The 21,032-nt window shown below is 39.1% G+C and overlaps 1 protein-coding gene across 13 annotated transcripts in view; it reads right to left on the bottom strand.

The window, feature by feature from the left end:
• The window catches only part of RAD51B (RAD51 paralog B), a 379,242-nt gene that overhangs the window by 200,290 nt on the left and 157,920 nt on the right, over positions 1-21,032 (bottom strand). For all 13 annotated transcript variants that reach the window (XR_007708436.1, XM_035540069.2, XM_035540074.2 and 10 more), the window contains exon 8: positions 7,048-7,144. Coding sequence is in view for 12 of the 13 variants with exons in the window: in XM_035540069.2 (XP_035395962.1) it covers positions 7,048-7,144 (97 nt within the window). In the remaining variant the exon portion in view is untranslated. The remainder of the gene's footprint in view (positions 1-7,047; positions 7,145-21,032) is intronic.

The raw sequence follows: 21,032 nt of genomic DNA, 5'->3' as shown, positions 1-21,032 counted from the left end.
AAAGGAAAACAGGAAAAAACTAGTGTTGGGAAACAGAATTCTGAAGCAAACGCATTTTACTTTGCGTTGGAAGGTGCTACGTACTTAGTCTGGCACTGTCTCAGCTGAGGTAAGCAACCAAGAGGTGCTAGCTTCTAACCACTCAGCTATGACTGTAAGCACTTCTGTTATCATGCTTCTGATGATATAGATGAGTGATTCCCAGCAAATACACCTGAAGGGTTTTTGGATTACAAATTGTAGATTAATGATTGTCAGTCATATCGCATCTTCAGAAAGAAACCACAACAAAGCAGTAAAACTTGGTATTCTATCATCACAACAATTAGGAAAGAAGGAACAGAGATTCTCTTAAACTGATATATAGAGTCCTTTGAATGCTCCTGCTGACAGTTTTCAACCCTTTCGTAGTCTAGATCAAGCGATTACATGTGTCATTCAGCTTGAAACTTCCACAGACATGTACAGTCTCTGTAACACCATTTTACTGAGAGATTTATATTTTGATTAAAAAGCCGTTAAAATTTGGCTGGATGTTATATGTCACTACTTCCCACTTGTTGAAATATAGCATCAAAATTAGTACAGGCTGACATGACCACTGTTATCGTGAAATCTAACTGCTCCATACACCGCAACCCTGCATCATGCAGAAACAATCACAATACCATTTCCCCTAATGGCTAATATCATTTCTCCCAGGCCCCATAATGATGGTGCACTTCCTTGAAGCATTCTCAACAACTAGAAGGACTTTTTCCTTCCACTGAAGCACTGAGGAGCACAGTTACCAGAAACATGAACACAGTCCAAGCACAAGAATAAAACATCATTATTTCGAGCAGGCTCTTTTTTCTCTCTTACATGTATCAATGAGATTTATCAACATGACTCTTTCTTTTTGCTGCCAATTTCTCACCTATCCTTAAGTGCTACATCATATCCTGACTCCTACCAGGTAAATGAAGAGTTTATTTCTCACCTTTCAGTGTATGTGAGCCTTACAATCTTTTTCTGGAGATTTTTGAAGCTGGAGAAGTAACTCAAAGGCAGAGAACGGCCTGAACAAAAGGCTTCCCACAGCATTGTTGACAGGGATCACAGGGTCTATGCCAAGGTAGTTTATTAAAAGACAGCTGAGACATGAAGTCCAGCAGCACATTAAAGAATTAGGAAATAAAATAACTCCAGCTGTTCCACTACAGCTCACATGAACTGGAACCAATGAGTTGAGTAACTCGATCAACTCCTACACTAAAGTCATGGATACCCAGGGCTCGGACCTGGAGGCACAGCCCCATGGCTGATGGACTCGCTGGGCTCTGCTATCCCTGCGTGGGAGGGTAACTTGGCCTTGGGATGAGTGGGTATATCAAGATAAACCACAAAACAGAGAACTCTATTACCTTTTCAGAGATGTGGTTTAGTCCTCTGGGTTCACACAAGCACATCAGTGGTGGTAACATACTCGTCAGTATGCATAGATACAGATTTGAGAGGTGAATTCCAACTATTATCTGGCAATACCACTAGTGTTATTTGTACTCATAGCTTTTTTCTGCACATTAAAAACTCTCTAACCTTCATAGGGTCTACATAAGGGGTCACAGTTTAAAGACCTTTCTCCCACCATACCACAAATTACACTCAAGATTCATGAACAGGCCGAGCAATCTCCCCACCTCCAGATTATTCCATAATGATAACAAAAATGTTTTTAGTAACTATTCCCAAATTTTGGGGTCTCAAAAAATCAGAGTGGATTTTTATTAAAAAGATAGGATATTAATTTAGGAATTTTATCATTTCATTAAAGTAGTTGTTTTTTTAAATAACACCAGTGTTTCATTGATCCAAGACAAACTACCTCCTACCAAGCAAAATTGTGTTAATCAGCCTACAATACATTTACAGAGCATGCAGTTAAAACATTACAGGCTTAAAACATGTCAAAGTGCTATGACATTTTTACTTAAATTCATATCATGCTGGAACACTTCACTAAGACACGAATTATTCTGCATTAGCTGTAAAACTACAAGGAGGAAGCATTTTAGAAACTTGTTTAACAGCTGCTCTGTTTGTCAGTTCAAAGTTCCCACAAAACAGGTATATTAGGGTTCTCACAGAATATTCTTTTTGATTTTTATTAAGTCAGTTGCAGGTCCAACCTTAAACATAAGTGTACACATAAATCAATCAATAAATAAAAAAAAAAAACAAACAACAGACTCCTATTTTTGGGGGCCCCTCACTTCTCGTGGTAATTCCTTCAGTGTTATCTCTCCTTTCAGCACCAGGACCGAAAAAAGGGATTTGAAAGGAGATAAGTAATAAACTACAGAACTGGTCTTACTCTGAGGTGAACAGCAGGTCAACTTATTACTTTCCCAATGGGAATATCTTGAAATACATCAAAAAAAAAAGTTGCAAAGAATATATCCCTACATCATCTAAAACTGGTAAACCAAGGCCTGAAGAGTAAAATGTTACAACCACAACCTGGCAGAGCAAGAGCAAAGCAAAGAATAGAATTCAAACATTCCAGCTTCAAACCTTCTGCCCCCTAGACTAAAATCCCATGATCAGAAGTAGGAAAACCCTGTGGGTGGACGATATTATGGTAGCTTAGTTTTCTTCAGTCTCCATGACACAAAAGACTATTTCTGCTCAACAGCTTAAAAGAACTCAGGATCACAGCAACAAAGATGAAAAGGTCAGACTAAACTCATTGCTCAAATTGTGCATTAAAAATATACAGTGCTATGACAAACTGCTTGATGAACACAAATGGCAGAAGACCAAAAACTGGCCTCCCCAGAGCTAGCACAAGTTTACAGACAATTTTAAACACAAAATAATTCTGACTTTTCCAAATAAATATTTGAAAGTGCTAGCTGAGGCTGAAGAAGCTTGAGACAGAATTTCCCTTTTTGCCTTACATTTGTGCGTGCTGGGAGGAGGACTCTGTTCTTGTTCATGCCAACACTCTCCTGACCTTTTTCTGAGAAAGATGAGGCTCGTCTTCAATGCCTGCAAGAGGAACCGTAAGCTTGCAGCTGGCAGATGTATTAACAGGACAGGCACTGGTGGACTAGAGGGACCTCAAGTAGGTCACACTGTGCTATCCTTTTGTACCACTTTACAATTTGAGTTACTTTGCTCAACCTGATTTTTCCAAGAAAAACACTTAGGAAACACAGAAAATTTGCCTCCCAGCTAGCAATCAAACTGTCTGAGAATTCATTTCTAAAGATCCTCTACATTAGGTAAAATCCAGTCACATGAACTTTACAGAAATAAAAATAGTACAGTCACAGCCACAAATAATGGCTTAATCCTTTAGACTAATGCAGCTTAAATCTCTCTAATTGTTAAAGAGATGGTTATTTTAACTTGGGGGTAAGGGGTAATTGTTATATATTTAAATAATGAAGTTTTAATTCTTTAGGCCACATTTTGAAGCCTAGTTGTGGGCTGGTCTGACCATCTCTGAACAACTTAAAATAACCTTGAGGCTTCTCAAACTTGTCTTTTACTGAAATGGCTAAAAAGCTATTCCATAAAGCAAGCATGAAATGCAAAGAGCAGCATCCACATCGTGCTCCATCCAGTCTATCCCCTATGATGACAGGATATGTAAGAATGGTATGGCTACAAATAAAAACTGAGTTTGTCTTCTAGAGAGGTGACAACCATACATGCCTGAGACTTTTTGAGCTGAAGAAAAAAAATATGTCTTACTGAACTTCGGATAATAATCTGGAAAATATGTAAAGGCCAAATGAACGCCAGGACTCAGTCCATAGGTACAAAAACTTTTCTATTTTATTCCACATTTATTTGCAGCAAACTAAGCATTTTTTCTGTCTTGAAGCAGATGTATGCACAGATCTGGGAATTTAGCTGGACATAACATTTTCCTGCAATGAGTAAAACCAAGCACAGTTCAACAGCTCTTACGTTGCTATGTAAGTGGTGAGATTTTACGATCTGTGCTGCTTTTATACAGGCTTTATTATTCTCGTAAAAATCTAACATGTTTTTAGGACACAAGTTTTCATGTATTACAATAGAATTTTAAAGACGACAAACTTTGAGCCTGAAGCAGCTTGACAACGTCCTTTCAGCTTGCTCATCAGATTAACTTTGTCACACATCAAGTGAACAGCTTCCTTGGTTTCTTGCCTGATCTAACACACAGCCCACGAAATACTCTTCCAAAGCACAATCAGAAGCAAAAACAAAAGCCACTACAACATTCCATTTCTTTCCAACAACACATTCAGTTTGAAATTTTTATTTCTGTCTCTGTCTAAGAAAGATCACCCTTTTAGCAAGCCATTTACAATGACAGAACTGGTTTCAGATAGGTTTAAAACAACATGTTAGACATATACAAACCAAGAGGTCTGATTTGCTTACAGGACTAATAACGTGTTACGGGTCCTTTCACATCTAGGTCACTGGTTCAAATTCAGCTTAAGTTGGTGATGAGTGAAAAGGAAGAATGAGGTAAGAACCCAGTCATGAATCTGGCTTCTATTCCTGACTGCAACATATTCTCTTTGTGTGCATGGACTACTCACCAACAACTCTTTCCTGCACAGTTGTAAAACAGGAGTAAATACTATGAATGTCACTCCAACCCTGGAAGATGAATTCATTATGGAATCTTAAAGTATGCAAGACTGTCAGAAGATTAACATATTACTACTCTCAGGCTGTTTGATAGTCAATATGAAATAAATTAGGGGGGATTTTCTCAGGACAGGTCAACACGCTAATGTTAAAAAGAAAAACACTGGCCACACTTTTGAAAGCATTATAAACATGGAGAACAAATGTTGAATGGGCTTGAAATTACGTTTTTTTTTTTCTCATAGGTAGACAGCATGGGTTAAAACTGAAGCAAACTGGCAATCCAGAAGCAACTACATTATGGATGAGAAAGATGGGAGGAAAAAACCTCGTGGTATGGAGATGTACTGTGCTCTCCCGTTATACAACACAGCTGGTAAATACCACCTCTGTTAGCTGATGGAAACAGAAAGGAGGGGAGAGGAGGAAAAGAAGTTGAACACCCTTGCAATCCCTTGATAAAACTTGAATTACTGAAGGAGCTTGCACCACTGCTGTGCCATTCTTGTCCAGCCTTGGAAGGCCAAACAACTTCCATTTTTAAAAAGTGCCGTGCTGGCATGTTTTACCACTTCAGATGCTTAATTAAAACCAAGGAACGAGAAAAACAAAGTAAACAACACACACAGAGGCAACTAACACATTTGCACTCATTTTTGGGTTAAAAGTTGAAAAATAATGGTGGTAGAGAGTTCAGAAACAACATGGTACCTTCATTAATAAGCTGTAATTGCTATGAAAATCATCATACCATCTCTTACACAGTCACGATTTCAGAACTATGGCTTATACACAGCACTGCACATTTCTGATATTTGCAGGCAAATTTCAAAGGATTACAACTTTTTCCAAAGACTCTTCAAAATATTTTAACCACAAGAGAAAGTATGTGTTGCTGAGTATATATTTTGTTAATACTTCTACTTCAGAGTTACCTATGCTCTCCTTTTCTGAGGAAGCTCATACACAGCAATTCCAGAGGACAAATTAAAGCACAACTGCCATGATCTCAAGTATTTAATGAGGCAATGTGTAACATATTCATGCCAAGAAGGAAATAATAAAGATGAAAAATTATGTCTTCCTCTTCCAAATATAGTTACCAAATTTCAACTCTTTGACAGAGGTAGGGAGCGAGATACTCAAGCAACGAACTTCAGTGATGTCTTGTCAATGGATGGAGCCAACAAAAGCCAGAAGCACAGTTTCAAAATGATTTAATGGACCATGCTTTGCCCAAGCACTCCTATTGACAAAATTATGAAGTGAACACATCAGTCAGTGTCAAGACATTACACTGGAGTTATTTGCTGCTCTTTCACATTCTGTTTAATACATATTCAACCTCTTCCTCTTGTCTGTTGAAATGAGTTGCAGAATAATGCCATTTTTACCACTGCTTAATTGTTTTTGCCACCAAGCTGTTCTTGCATTAAGTCATTGCATTAAGGACAGCTCTGATCATCCAGAACAAAGATAAGCTGACCAGAACCAGAAAGCTCACCAAGGAGAGAAAGAGGGGAAATAACCATATTACATAAAGTAGAAATTCCCCATGCATTTATCATGTCTTTGCAGGAAAGGTGAGCATTGCTTATCATCATACGTTTTGGCCTATAGTTGAATTTAAGTCTAAATAAGAAAACTCTATATCTGTCTCTGAGGGCACTCTGATTATTCAAGTGGGAAAAGCTGAAATTGTATTACATTGCAAGCCTTGATTCAGTATCTTTTATACTTTGCACAGTAAGTCCTCACTACTACCCGCAAAATGTGTGTGTGTGTTTGTGTGATACTTGTCTCTAATTCTCTGCAGAAACAAAAGAAACATGAAGATGTAAAGTAGTATATGGCATCACACAAAAGCTCATATTACATTCACGCAATATTGACAGCTGCAGTTTGAATCACTGTGCTTGAAAACTGGACAAATATAATGCAAGGGACAGGAGTGATTATGTGCTCTCCTTCCTTTATGACCAGCTGTTTCTTTTTGGAATCACCAATAATCACTAAATAAGATTAAAATTGTGGCCTAGCCTGTGTATTTAAGCTAGTCCCAGCTCCAGAAGGAGAAAAATAATGCTCTGTGAATGAAAGTATAATAATGCTGTGTAAATGAAAGTAGACTGCTAAGGAACATATTACAGAAATGAACACAGCTTGAAAATCCATTCCCACCCCTTAGAAAGGGTCAGTTTCTTTTCGTTAATACACTCTTTTTTCTTTTTTTTTTTTTTAATTAATTTTCAAAGAAATTGAAAAATAATTTCATCTCCTCATGGTTTTATCTTTGGCTTGATAACCTGACTCTCCTGGACCCCTGTACATCAACAGAAGACTGCAAGTTACAATGTGGATTTGTGTCAGTATAGAGTTTCAGTTCTGATAGAAGGGATCTCTTACCTTCAGACAAGAACAAATCATCAGCTGGAGACACCAGGTCTGCTGGGATCGCAAGGCCATTGCTCAGTGATGTGGTAATCTGATTCGTCAAGATAACCTGCAAACAGATAGGGAGAGGGGGAAGGGAAATGAATTTTTATAGCTACAGGAAGGCAGAGAGCAGCCCAGGCAAGGACTGGAATCCCACAGGCACAGTGTGTGGGCAACCCCCTACTCTGACCTTCAGCAAATTCAGCTTAGAAAATATTGAACTACCTGCAGTAACTAGAAGAGAACTGCAAAAATGTGCAGTAAAAGGGATATTGTTAAAAAGATGAAATACCAAACAACATATTCTGATAGATAAATATCAAACTACTGTCCTGAAGAACATTCTCCAACAAACAATGTGATGCTCCTTAAAAAAGCACCTAGTGAGAGAATAATATTTTGAGAATTTTTTAGGTCACCTATAAGGCCAAAGGACCAATTTTAAGTAAAACCAAAACTCTGGAATTTTAAAGGCAAATGGTAAATGTATTTTTCAAGTATTTTCTATACAGTTTATACACTTCCTTTCTTTGGCTGAAACACAGTGCCATGAAAAAAGGTGTGGTAGTGATACTATCCCATTGATCTGAAGCATAGGAGTACTACATTTCACAGGGCTATCTGCACACAGGATGGTAGTCCAATGTTCTTCAGGATCACAAGATTCTGGCAAACAGCAACAGCTGGTACTGCCCACACAGTGCTACAAAAACATATAATTCTCTGATGGCATGAACGAAAGTCTTGCTTGCAAGAGAAAAGCAGTCCCTTGCACTTTTGAACATGTACTTCTTTTCTAATAACAGAAAACATTAAAGCAAACACTATCAATTCCATAGATAGAAAAGCATATAATCTCAATTACCTCTTAATGCTTTGAGGATCTCTAAGCCACTGCAGTTTCTGCAATTTCTGCAGAAACATGCATGTGGTTTTTTTGTTGTTGTTTTCTTCGAAGAACCAAGATGGTCCTTAGTCTTTACTTAGAACATACTCCACTCCAGACATGTTCTCCTTGAACTTAACAGCCTGTCTTCAGCTGTATCTGACATGGGAGGAAGGGAGACTGGAATCCTGCATGCTACGCTATGGATACGGTTTCATGATGCTACTGGAATAAACTAACAGCTTGCCATGGCTAAAAGGAAGACAAATTTCTCTGCTCTTTCCTCCGTTGCTCCTACCTCCCTCTGATCATGGCTTCCTCCTGCTCTTTAGCAATAAGTAGTATGATATGACACGCTATTTTCTTTTTTTAATTCAAGATGCCACATAAGTTGTATCAGATCATAGAGTCATAACCACAGTGGTGGCGTCATGTCTCTGCCAGGCAGCATGACATGAGCTACCAAGGATGTGATGGAGTCTGCAGCCTTACCAAGACCACAACTCTTCCTCCCCACTCACGCCAGCCTGCCCACCTCTGCTTGTGAACAGGCATGGGATCCATGACCTTTCCCTTTGAACAGCTCGCAGTTGTTCATTTTCACTGTGTCACAAAACCCACAGCTTAGAGGCTATTCTGACAGCCAGGCGTAAGATACAACAATATGGCACAACACTGAGAGCTTTCCCCGATCAGGTACTAAGAAACATGCTGAAGAAGAACACGCTAACAAAAACTTATATGCACGTACATAGTGGTGGGATATGAAGTTTTCATTGGCACACTTTTGCAATGATCACATTATTCACATGTGTCAAAAGCTTTGTAAGCAATGCAGTCATCCTATGCCTTTGCCAAGATAATCTTACACTGTGCCACCATGTATGTTATTTATGCACCACATAGTAAAGGAACGATACCATATTTAAGGATCTTCCTTAAAGAACAACAACAAATCCTAAACAACTTGGACTTTATGTTGCTCTCCTTCAAAAGAAGCTCATTCTACACACTTCAAAAATAAAAATGAACAAGGAGAATAATTCAACTTTTTTTTTTAATCTTTCAGATTTTTTGGCTTCCTTTTCAGCTGGGATCTCCACAGCCCTGATAGCTGTAGGAGCGTAAGTTTTCTTCACTCTTTATGTTTAACCCAAGCTACATCTCTGAACTTACTCTTCAACTTCCGATGTGTCCTTCAATATCCATTCAACACTAACAAAGTCCAGACACCTTGTTACGCCATTTGAAAGTGTCTTAAAAAAGGTACAGTTAAAAAACGTGCACACTTCCTCTAAGATGAAGCCATATGCATGTGCTGAATGCTTATTTTGGAATTTACTGAAAATTATTCTTCATTTCTGCAAGTCTGCAGAGCCTACAGAGAGATTCACTTCTCCTATAAGTACAAATCAAGGGGCTGTTAGCTAAGCACTAAATGTGGCGTTAAATTTCGTCACACTTCTGCAGCCTCATTTACTCCAGAATTCTTCCATCGGGTGCAGCCGTGCATTCCTGTATCATCAACCAATATTCGTTTCTGTGCACCTAGCATAATACAGTTTGAATCTCACTCCGCAGGTGTGCAGAGTGCTCCAAACCCTGGCTCAAACACAAGCTACAGGTTGCTAACAAAAGGAGAAAAGCAGGCCTTTACTCACCTCCATCTCCAAAGAAAAATATCAAGGCAGTCAGATTTAGAAAACTCCTCCTAATACATGTATCTTTTATTAAAGGTGCAAAAATCCAATTATGTCCCCTTACTGGAAATTGCTAAGATTTCTTTCATTTTTCCCAGAGTAAAACTTTGGTCGGCAATACTTTGGCAGTGAATAGTGGCACACAAAGTCCTGTGTTTTCATCAGTCTCCAATCCTACATTCACTTTGAGGCCCTGAATGCTGTTACCATGTGCTTCCCAGCATCACATCTAAAGAACATATTAGCTTTTATCCGAAGTCTCCTTCACCAACCTGAAAGATGTGTTTAAACTCCATTGCTTTGAAATGGACATATGGCTATCCTTTGAAATGGAATGAAATATATTCAGAGAATTATAAATAGGTGTTTGAGGAAACTGTTAAGCCCAAGTGTGATATGGAGAAAATGCACAGGTAAACAAAGGAGATAAGGAGTGAAACAGCTGTGTGTCTTCCTCATGAGTACAGTTTTAAACTAGAAGAGGGGAGATTTAGATCAGATGTTAGGAGGAAATTCTTTACTCAGAGGGCAATGAGGCACTGGAGCAGGTTGCCCAGAGGAGCTGTGGATGCCCCATCCCTGGAGGTGTTCAAGGCCAGGCTGGATGGGGCTTTGGCCTAGCGGGAGGTGTCCCTGCCCATGGCAGGGGGCTGGAACTAGAGGGTCTGTAAAGGTCCCTTCCAACCCAAGCCATTCTGTGATTCTGTGCTTTGTGCACGGAGAGAACCAGCTGAATCTCACGCAGTGCTCAGTTCTGATCTTAGGAACTCATTATCTTACAAATAACCAGCATTAGGTGAGTGAGGGTTAGAATATTTTCCTTTGGTCTGCTAGATGCCACACTTGAAAGAAACCACCTCTCAATGCTAAACAGTGCCTGGAAACAGTCTGGGGTCACAAGTCCAAACAGATTTACTAGAAAGAGTGCCTTGCACTGAATTAGCGGTAGCACTTCCTCAACTTTTCCTTGGAGATCTGCCATTGAAATACAGATCAGATTTACCCTGTTTAGTACAGGAGACCTGCCAAATCCACAGTCTAAGTAGGTAAGGAAAAGTTGCCTCTGTTGTGGTTCCTTTTGACAGATACTGGACATTATTACCAGCCAAGCATAGCTTCCACTTATTCCACAGGTGCAATGCCAGTCATGAGTTTATTTTCTTTCAGCAGAACAATCAACACTGAGAACATTAAAATATCATGCAGCAACTTTACCGTATTAAAATACTTAGTATTTTAATAGCAGCTCCTATTTTCAGCATTAATGGAACAAAATATTTTCATTATCAGAGGTACTTTCATTACTTCTATGGGACTAAGAGTCACAAAAAAACCATAATACCTCTCTATGCACAACTGAGGCCTGACACGTGCAACAGGTAAGGAGATTTTGTTACTGCTTTCTGTTTTTAGCCTGTGATGAATGAAGAATATAGAGCTTCTTCAGCCCATGATTGTGCAAATGAATGGAAAACACCCTCTACTGCTAAAAGAAAAAAGACCAAAAGGTCAGCTATATAACCCTGTAACACTGAAAACTTGTCCCACTCAGTTTCCTGTGGAATTCAGTGAACTACTGTCTTACACCTTTTAGCATATTCACTTGCAGCTGGTAAAGCTGGTGAAAAATCAGTTCTCAGCTTTCAAATTCTGACAGAATTACACTGTAGAAATTCACTCAGATTCAAATTTCAGAATGATTTATAGGAAAAAAAAAGTGTTACTTAAAATACCACACAATTGACTGATACAATTTCCCAATCTTATGAGAAAGTTTGTTTACGGTCCCAAAATCAGCATACCAACCTTAGATTGTAAAGTAACCCCTTGTAACTATTAGAAATAGCAAGAACACTTTTCCTTACACTTAGAAAACTTGGAGAGAAACACAAAGAAATAGGGGGAACACACTTTCAAGTTCCTAATTTTAGACACCTGAGAAAATTCCTGACTCCTCTTATGATCTCCCTCATTTTTATAGGAATAGAAACACTAGTTTCTCCAGGAAAATAGTGTTCTTGTTTCAGACAAACAGTTGTTAATTCCAAGATTAATCCAGAAGTCAACACCTTTATTTTTATAATCTCTTGAAACCTTACATGTCATGGTGAACAGAGAATCTCCTTCCACTGGTGTGACTTTAGCAGGTGCCAATTTTCTGGAGGCACAAAAGAAAAATAAAAACACTTATTTAAGATACCTAAGTTTCCAGCACCCATGTTTGTTGAGAATAGTGTAGTTCTTGCATATGCTGAAAGTCCTTGCAGGTCCTGGGCTAAAGTTGGCCTAGGAACTGAAATATGACTGCTTCACACAGAAGAATAAGCAAACTATTTTTTGTTTGATTATTTATACAGTACAATTTTTCAAGTACTCGTCCTGCCCTTCCTAGGACCACACTGGAACTACTAAATCTGACTTTGTTGTCCTTGTAAATCCCGTTGAGTAAATAAGTCATTTTCTGTAAACTTGTGGTCTCAGTCTCCTTGTTAGTTTATTGCAAAATTAAAGGGAGCTCAGTGCAGAACTATCAATCAGTAACCAGCAAAGGTATAAAGTCTTCTGGAATGTACCGAGAGAGGAGGAAAAAAAAACAACCTCTCATGAAATGGCTGTTTGTTAAAAGAATAGAGCAGAATTCCCCTTTTCGCAAGCAACGGTATTTAGGAAAACTCTTATTAAAGGCTTCCTATTGAGTTGGAGAAGCAAACACAAGAACACTCTGCCCTTATTAGCCCATGTATTTGTGGTTTTCACTGTACTCAAGCAATGTCGCTAGAGAGCACGAAGTAAGAGTGACATTCGGTAGATGCTGACTCAGCATGCTGGAGGAGAAGGGAGGGAAATTTTACTGCTCCCCAGCTACTCTTCACACCAGTCCTTTGGAAGGCACCTCTCCCTTTCCCTGAAGCCCGGAGCTTTTGGTGAGGCGTTCAGCAACGGGTCAAAACAACAGTGGCTACTGTGTATGCACTAGCGGAAGGAAAGCACACCAAGCAATACCACAAAGCCAGATGGGGCAGGCAGCAATCCTGGAAACAGAAAAAGGGAACAGTGAGAAAAGTGGGGTGAGGGCAGCATGCTTCAAACAGCTGTGAGAACCGCAGCCTTCTCCTTGGGAACCTGCTACAGCTCTCTGAGACTGGCAGCAGTCTGTCCAGAGGAAGAACCCTAAATTACCAAAGACTGTCGTCAAAGAGCAGGGTACTTGTGATCTTCAACTGGGCTACAGACTGAATTAGCTTTTTCTTTGACTTCTGTTTCTTCAGAGAGATTTTTTTTTTCCAGCATCAGTAGCCATTTGCTACAAAAGCTGTGCAGAGTTGTTAACAAGCTCAACAGGACTTGTACCTAATATTCACAAGGAAGAAAACTTTCATAAAACTGAGCATTTTCAGTGAAATTAGGGAATTACAGGCAGTAAGAGGCAAAGCCTAAACTGCAACACTAAGAGCTTCTAAACAAAATCAGAGTTTTAAAGAGAGAGTTTCAAGTGCCCACAGCTACTGGGCACTATAAACTAACTACTGCAGTGGTGCTTGGTAAGGGCTTATCCCCCTTCTCTGATGAAAAGCTTCTGCACTATTGAGACAATTCTGAGCTCCAGGACCAAACCAAACATATTTACATCACAACTATTACTATGATATGAGATTAAATACACGCATATATTTTCACTCATAAAACATAAACCATTTTGACTCATACAAACCAAATACAAGTGGAAAATCCAACAGCACCTTATCTTCTCAAACCAAAGCAAATCCTCACACCTAGCCCTTACTCTTCCCATTAGGGGTTCTGGACTCCCAAGTTGAGCTGGCCACCAGCCCCAGCACATCATATTTCTGTGGGGAAGAATGAAGATAACACCAAGCACTCTACAGAGCCCAGCCATCACAAGCAAAAAACTTTTTAACAAATGAAATTCATATGCTCAAAGCCAAACACTGCCTTTGGTATTTAATCAAGGCCTAAACAACAAAAATATTTATTCAAAGGTAATTTTACATGTTGTAGTAAAATCGTAATAGCAAAGAAAGAACAAAATAAACAACAGGCAAGTGCCTGTGTTTAACAATTGTCGCTAACCAGTTGAAATAAAAGGTTATTTATACACAACAGAGAGAGAGGCTGGAATGGAGATGTGAGCATTGGAGTGAAGCAGGTGGATGTTTTCAGAGAGAAAGGCCTAGCAGCTAGCCTGACTAAAGGCAAAGACAAGGCCTCGGTACTGAGAGTTGTTTTAGGATTCATATTCTCAACCAATGTCACCAGAATTTGGCATAATTCCCTGAACAACAGATAATACACACATACACAAACCACTGAAAGCCTATGGAGAAATGCTGCCTAATCCTATAAGCAATCTTGCAACAAGTGTTGGCCTTGCCTCAGTGGAATTTCATCTGTACCTATTTTCAGCTGCATCACATCCAGGAAAAAAAAAAAGGTTATTCAAGCAGTCTAACAGCATGAAAACAAGAAAGTAATGATTTTCTAGAATGCTCACGAGCACCTTTTAAAAAGAAGGATGATTATAGACCTGTTCCTCAGGACACATTATTGCTAGCTGCAACCATATTAGAGCTCCTAGGAAAAGGACTTCCAGCTCACGCTTTGCCACAGCATCTCTACCCAAGTTTTTTCTCTTTCCTCCCTCAGTAAGGCAATTCATGGCAGCAGAGGTCATTTTATAGGCACTGGATTTCATTGGGTATAAATAGGGGTTGGAAGAAACCAAGGAATCTTTCAAAAACTGGCCACTGGATTTACATCCGATTTATTCTGCTTTGCATAGGAAAAGTACAAAATTATGCAATTCTGTTCCATAAACCTTCTGGAGAAGTAAAGTGCATATTCATATCTTCACCAATTGCTTAAAAATAATCATAATAAATTAATAAAGCTTCACCAGGAGGGGAAAAAAAAAAAAAAAGGAAAAAAAAAGAAACAAACCAAAACAAAAGCATGCTGTTCTCAAGCAGCTACATGCCTTCAAGTTGAAACAGCTACCACCCAGAGATAGCCTGAGGTCTTTAGCCTTTCCTCCTCTGGGAACAAGGACCGCAGCCAACCCAAACGTAACCTTCAAAATTTGCACTGCAGCACCCTTGTGCTACCCTGCCCCGTGAAAAAGGTTTGTGTGCCTGGAAGGCCTTCACATCCAGTACTGCGTGTTGCCACAGCCTGTAGGGACCTGTTTGCAGAGACATGCGTAAGACATCTCCCAAGAGGAACCACCACCCTCCTTCATGCCTTGCCAGTCGCCCAGAGCTCTGGGTTAGTTTCAGCAGGCCTTCCTGCTCCTCCGCCCTCCCCTGCAGCCTCTGCATAATGGCAGCTCCCTGAATCCAGCTAACTCCTTTATGCAGTTAGCAACGTACCTCTCTAAAAGCTTCTGGCCTGATCTTGGCTGAGCTGAAGCGGAGTGCCGTGCAGGAAATCACTGTCACCTACAGACGGCTTTTACAACCAGGACCTGCTTTACTCCCAAAGCTGCAAACAGCACAGCTTAAACGTGTTTTCTGATGCATGCCATATTGTCTCATTAAATTAAAAAATTCTGAATTCACTCTTAAACCTCACACTTTTCTCAGCAAAAGGACTAGGACTTTTGCTTGGTTGTTTCTGAAGGATGGGGAAGAAACTGGATTGTCTGGAGTATCAGCAAAGTCGCACAGAGCCTCAGATCTGCTCTGCTGGCCCACTGAGCTCCAGGCTGAGGGGAGAGCTAAGCACAAATCCTGCTCTTTAACAGAACTGCAAGAAAATGGATACCTACACTCTTTTTCCTCAATGAAAAATACCGTTTAGTTTATTCACACTTGCTAGATTTCCTCAGCAGCTGTAAACACTGACTGAAGGCTCTTCGCTTTTGCTGGCGGAGTTCAGATTTTAGGCCGCATACCTCCCCTGCCTCATCCAGTGCTTCAAATTTACATGGTCTTATGCAACTTCAGTGACATTAAACCTCACTATCTTCTGAGGGAATACATATATTATTACCCGTTTGTTGCTGTAGAGACATGCTCAGAAACTAAGCAAACTGACTAAAGGTACCACAAATTGTTACGCTGACTTCACAAAGTAGATTCAAAGGATTTATGTTCAACTGAACACCCGAGAACACCTCAGAACAAACTAGGATCTATCCAGCAAGTTACGTTTATAATTCTTTCTATAATTATTTTTTATCTTATTTGGCTTTTGTATACCTTTATATATATATATATATATACATATACATATATATATCTCCTAACAACTAAGTGGGAATATGAACTAAACTAATGTAATACTCTTAACAAAGGCCTTTTTAGGACTCATGGCCTATTTCAAGCTGATAATTAGCGTACCAGCATTTTTATTTGACTTTGGTGTTTCGACAAGCCCATCAGAAAGAGTGTTTATACTACTATATACACAACTCAATCTACATGTCATTAATTTCATTAATTCCTCAGATTCCTCCCCTATTAATTCCTTCAGGCCTTCAAGACAGCAGGTCACAACAAACTTACTGTGTCTTGGATGCAAACTGTAACAGCTCAGTGGGCTACTGTCATTACACAGCTTTTCTAAACCATTTTAAAACACTCACCCTAACACCCCTTTATCCCACATTGTGACCCTGTGCCAACATTTTAGAGGGAGGGCATTGTTTTTTCAGGCTGCTCCTCAGTGCCTCATGGAAGCAGCAGAAAGCAGCTTTAGGATGTGTGAGAATTCCCCTCAGCACATCGCCGTTAAATCCCCTACAAACCACACTTTTTTGCCTGCTCTGCAGCACTGGAGTCCTTCCATTTACTTTTTAGGCGGGCAGCAGAGGACTACAGAGTATTGGCTCCACCTTGTCCAAAACTGCCCTCTATTCATTAAACCTCTACAGGCAGATGGCTATACGGCATCATCACAAGACAACATCACGTTGTTTACACTGTTTTGTAGTCCATATATTCTATCAGTGTCACAGAAGGTAATTCTTTTTGAGGATTACATAGTATGCTTTATACAATGTTTGTTGGAGAAGTTTTTGTTTCTTGCTGTTTTATGATAGCAGCTGACTTTCACTGAACACATTTTGGACACAGACTGGCTTTTTATACTTTATCTGTAAGGGCTATCCTTAAATAACTGTGTAGCTTTAGTTCACTGCATATAAAAGTCCACTGATTTTCAATACGGGGTAAGAGGGAGTTTGGATATATGACTCCAACTCCAATTCGCCTAAGGCAATTTAACAGGTCTGCAGAGTACTAGGGCAGCAACTGCTATTGCACACAAGTTTGACAAACCGATACACCAATAGTTTTTTTTACAAAATGAGTCAGCTATTAAGAAAGAAGGAGCAAACCGTGTAGTGACATCATTATTTGGTGCAATTAAGGCCCACCTATGGAACATCGTGTCCCTGGTTATTTATTTTAAACAAAATTCATCTATCGTCCTCTATAGCTGTGATGGCTGGAAAAGAGAGCAGAAATCATCCAAAAAACAAAACAAACAGCTGATGAAGCTAACACCCACTTCCCAAGCTACCACCAGTTCTGCTTCTCTGCGAAATAAGGCTCAGAAATATATGAAAGAATAAGTGAGAATGAAGAGCTGTGAATTATATGTACTACATGCATACCTTACATTTTTCTAAACTAAGGTATTCTTAAGCAATTTTTCCTAAAAAAAAAAAAAAAAGCAACCTATTCAAAATGCACAATGGTGCAGTGTGCTATGAAGTTTTTTAGTACTTTTTGAAAAATGTTACAGCGCTCTTTGAAGCCTTGCTGCTTAGCAGCTTGTTTATCCTAAGTACTTATTCCACGAAAGCATATCGGAAAGAAAAAAAAAAGATTAAATATGTATACAGACTACAAGTTATAGATAAACAGTCCATATTGAAGTAGAAAAAATACATGAATGTGCATGATTGTTTTCTAAATATGTCTGATGTGATATTGCCCAGAGGAAAGAAGAGAGGGACGTAATTCAGCCATGTCACTTCTCTTCAACATTTTTGGGGGGGAAAAACACCTTGTGGCTCAAAGCATTCTGAAATTTCATTGGCACTTTCTTGGCCTCTGCATCCCATGTCTTCTAAATCCTTTCACTAGGAAATACAGTTAGTCAGTATTTCCCCACTAAAATTGGAGCTTATGTCAAATTTTAAAATGGCAAATTTCTATTTATGTACTTAACTCACTTAAATTGGAGTGTACTTGCCTTGGAAATATGAATCATTTGAAATCTCTTTGAAAGTTAGTAGTTGGGACGGAAAATGAACTCAGAAAAATGCAAGGAGTCATTTTTGTGCTGAGACCACAGCATGACACATCCCCCTTTTCTCTGGCTAATACAGGAAAAGAATAGCATTTGAGATTGTCCCAATAAAATCACAGACCCATGAAACTATACTAAAGCTAATTTCTCACCTCTTGAGATAACAACCCACTCTTCAAGGTCATTACTTAAATATGTGCAGAAGACAGCACTGTAGAAATGTTATCTCATTTGTGTTGCAGGGAGCATCAGCCATGTAGGGTTGTTTTGGTAAATCTTTCCTCAACATTAAGACAAATCACATTGAGACTGATAACAGTGAAACATGCAAAAACAAATCAATTCGAGCCCAAAGGTGTTCTTTGAGGAAAAAAAAAAAAAAAAAAGTGATTTCTTTTGGAAGTTGTTGATTGCTGAGAACACCTCCACTGATTCCACTGGAAATAAGACTGCGTGTACAAACATTACTGTTCTCTTTTACTCGTACCTTAGTTTTATGTAAATTTTTGTCAACATCAAGAACAGCAACAACAAAATATTTATTCAGCTATTTGGACACACCATTATAACTGTTACTAAACTACAGAAATGTTAGAAGTTATCAGGTGAAGAAAAACAGGCTTTGGCACCTTCAGTAATATTAAACCTTAGGACCACCTTTGTAATTGTACAAGATTTCTGATATTTCACAATTACAAAGCACCTCCTCTGAGAATTACACTTAATGCATCTAAATAATTTTTGCATCTCATTCAAATTAACCCAAGAGAACACAGTTGGGTCAAATCTTTTGAGATTCTTGCTGCATACCCTTCAAACTTCACATACAGACACAGCAGTGAAAAACAGCTGACATCTTCTGTACAGCCAGCTGCAATTTTGATGAAGATCTGGATTAATTGTTCACTGTAACTATTAACTTTTTATATCTCACATACTTGCTATTAAAATTCACATGATTGTGCATTTTCCTTGGCCTATTTTATAACAGCTTAGTCTGAAATATTTCTCAAGAAACCACAAATGAGTCTCCATTGTGAAGTTCAATATTAAACTGCAAAGACAGTAATATTAGGAACTAATTTAATTTTGGGAAAAATTGAAGAGAAGCAAGGTATGCTTAATCAAGATAACAGATGTGCAGCAATAGGCTTTCTATAGGCATGTGACTGGAATAGCTGTTCTTCCAATAAGAAGAAAGAAAGGTAAGGGCAAACATGTAGGAAATAAACCCAGGATAAAGAAGTGCTTCAGGACAGGATTGTTTGAGGACACTGCTTACTTTTCACAGCAAACACTGGAAAATCAGGTGTAAAACAACAACAGGCTGGTTCCAGTCATACTGGAAGCACATCTCCTGATCTGGGCACGGGGCAGGAAAGTAGTGGTTGCTGGATGCTGCACACTGGGATTGACATGCCACTGGGACAGTGGCCCAGCACAGACTTTCTCAAGGAAGAATGGGATTCATTTGCAGAGTTCTTAAGACAAAGATAAAAAATAATTCACAAGACGCTTGGACTTCAAAGTAAGGTACAGCAGCAAAGCAGAGTGTGAAACAGGTTGAAGGTAATTGCTCATTTATATCCAAATCTTGGTAAAAACTCTTCCATGTTCAGGCACATGCTGATTTGCAGAATGCCTTATGTGGTGTGAGACGTACAGCTTCTGCAGGCGTAATGGCACTTATGGCACATGCCTCTAGCTACGCTCCCTGAGTCCTGGAACCATCACAACATGCATCAACTAGAAAAGTGTTTTCAGTAGGAGTGTTATTAGTTCAACAAAATTATTTTGCCATTGGCTATGCCTGGAGTTCATTAAGGATAACAGTAGGTTTTATTATTATAAATATATTTTTTACAATAAATCGCTCCTCAAAAGTGTAAAAAAATTAATAACCCTTACCTGCTTTACCAAACCTTAAATCTGCATGTATGAAAAGAGTATCATGCAATGGACTTCTTTTACTTCAACTACTTCTTAGACCTGTCTCCTCCTCCAGAATATTAGATGTACACTTCAGTGTAGAAGCTAGCCTGACAAGGTAAGTCCTCGTTTTAAATTTTATTGATGTTACTCAGTTTTCATTCCAGATTGAGTAAGATTTAATGCAGGTCTGGCTTTATTGACCCTAAAGGATTTACACCAAAATGAAACATGATCAACGACGTATCTCTTTCCACCTTCATCCTTCTGTCCCTAAACACATTTCCAAAGGGGGAAAAAAAAAAAGTTCAGACTTTCTTTTTACCATTTACTCTTCACCTTGATTCATTCTCAAGAGGGAATAGGAGGGAGCAGAAGTCCAGCCGCATATTTTCTAATCTTGGCTCTGACAGTAAGTAGCTGTGACTGCTTACCGATACAATAAATTCTTTGTGCCCCATTTTCCGAAGTAGGCATAATACCTACTCCGTGAGAGTGCTGTGAGATTCAGTATTTTGCTTTCCTAGTGCTTTGAACTCACTGCGTGAAGGGTGATAAAAACACCAAGTGTTTTAAGAGTCTTCCAATGGTAGAGCTGAGCAATGTCTAGATACAGCTCAGCAGAAATAGTTGACTGCTAAGTATTCTGGGCATGGGGTTGTAAATCTTGTAATAAAACTCCTATAATCTCCCCCCAGAGAAACCCATAAGCCTTTCTCATTTCTTTATGAATTTTATTTAAAAATCCTTGCCCTTTACATAAGTCAGGTAAACAAACTCTAAGTATCACTAGTTTGCACTACAAGTTTGGGAAGGGTGAATCTGGAAAGCTACTCTTGGCGCAACTTTCAGTATGTTGTAAGATATACTGTGAAGCATTAGTACTGTATTAAAAACAGAGGAAAAGAAACAAATACCGGCTTATTATTTACATGTTAGCTGGGACTCTGCCCTGGTGAACAACTTTCGGTCTCTCTTGAGTTTACTGAGGGTGTTTTAAAGAACTACTTTATAGAGCAGGTAGTACTGAACAGATCCAGAGCAGCGAGATGACAAAATAACAGGAATGCAGCATAACTGCTGATCAGGCCTGTACTAATTTATCTTCTGAACTGGATAACTCACAGTTCTTGTGCCAATGAAAGGCAGATGACAGCTATTCT

The sequence above is a fragment of the Cygnus atratus genome, chromosome 5, assembly GCF_013377495.2.
Source record: "Cygnus atratus isolate AKBS03 ecotype Queensland, Australia chromosome 5, CAtr_DNAZoo_HiC_assembly, whole genome shotgun sequence".
Lineage (NCBI taxonomy): Eukaryota > Metazoa > Chordata > Aves > Anseriformes > Anatidae > Cygnus > Cygnus atratus.
The sequence above is the reverse complement of the archived record's forward strand: the minus strand, read 5'-3'. Positions and strand labels throughout refer to the sequence as shown.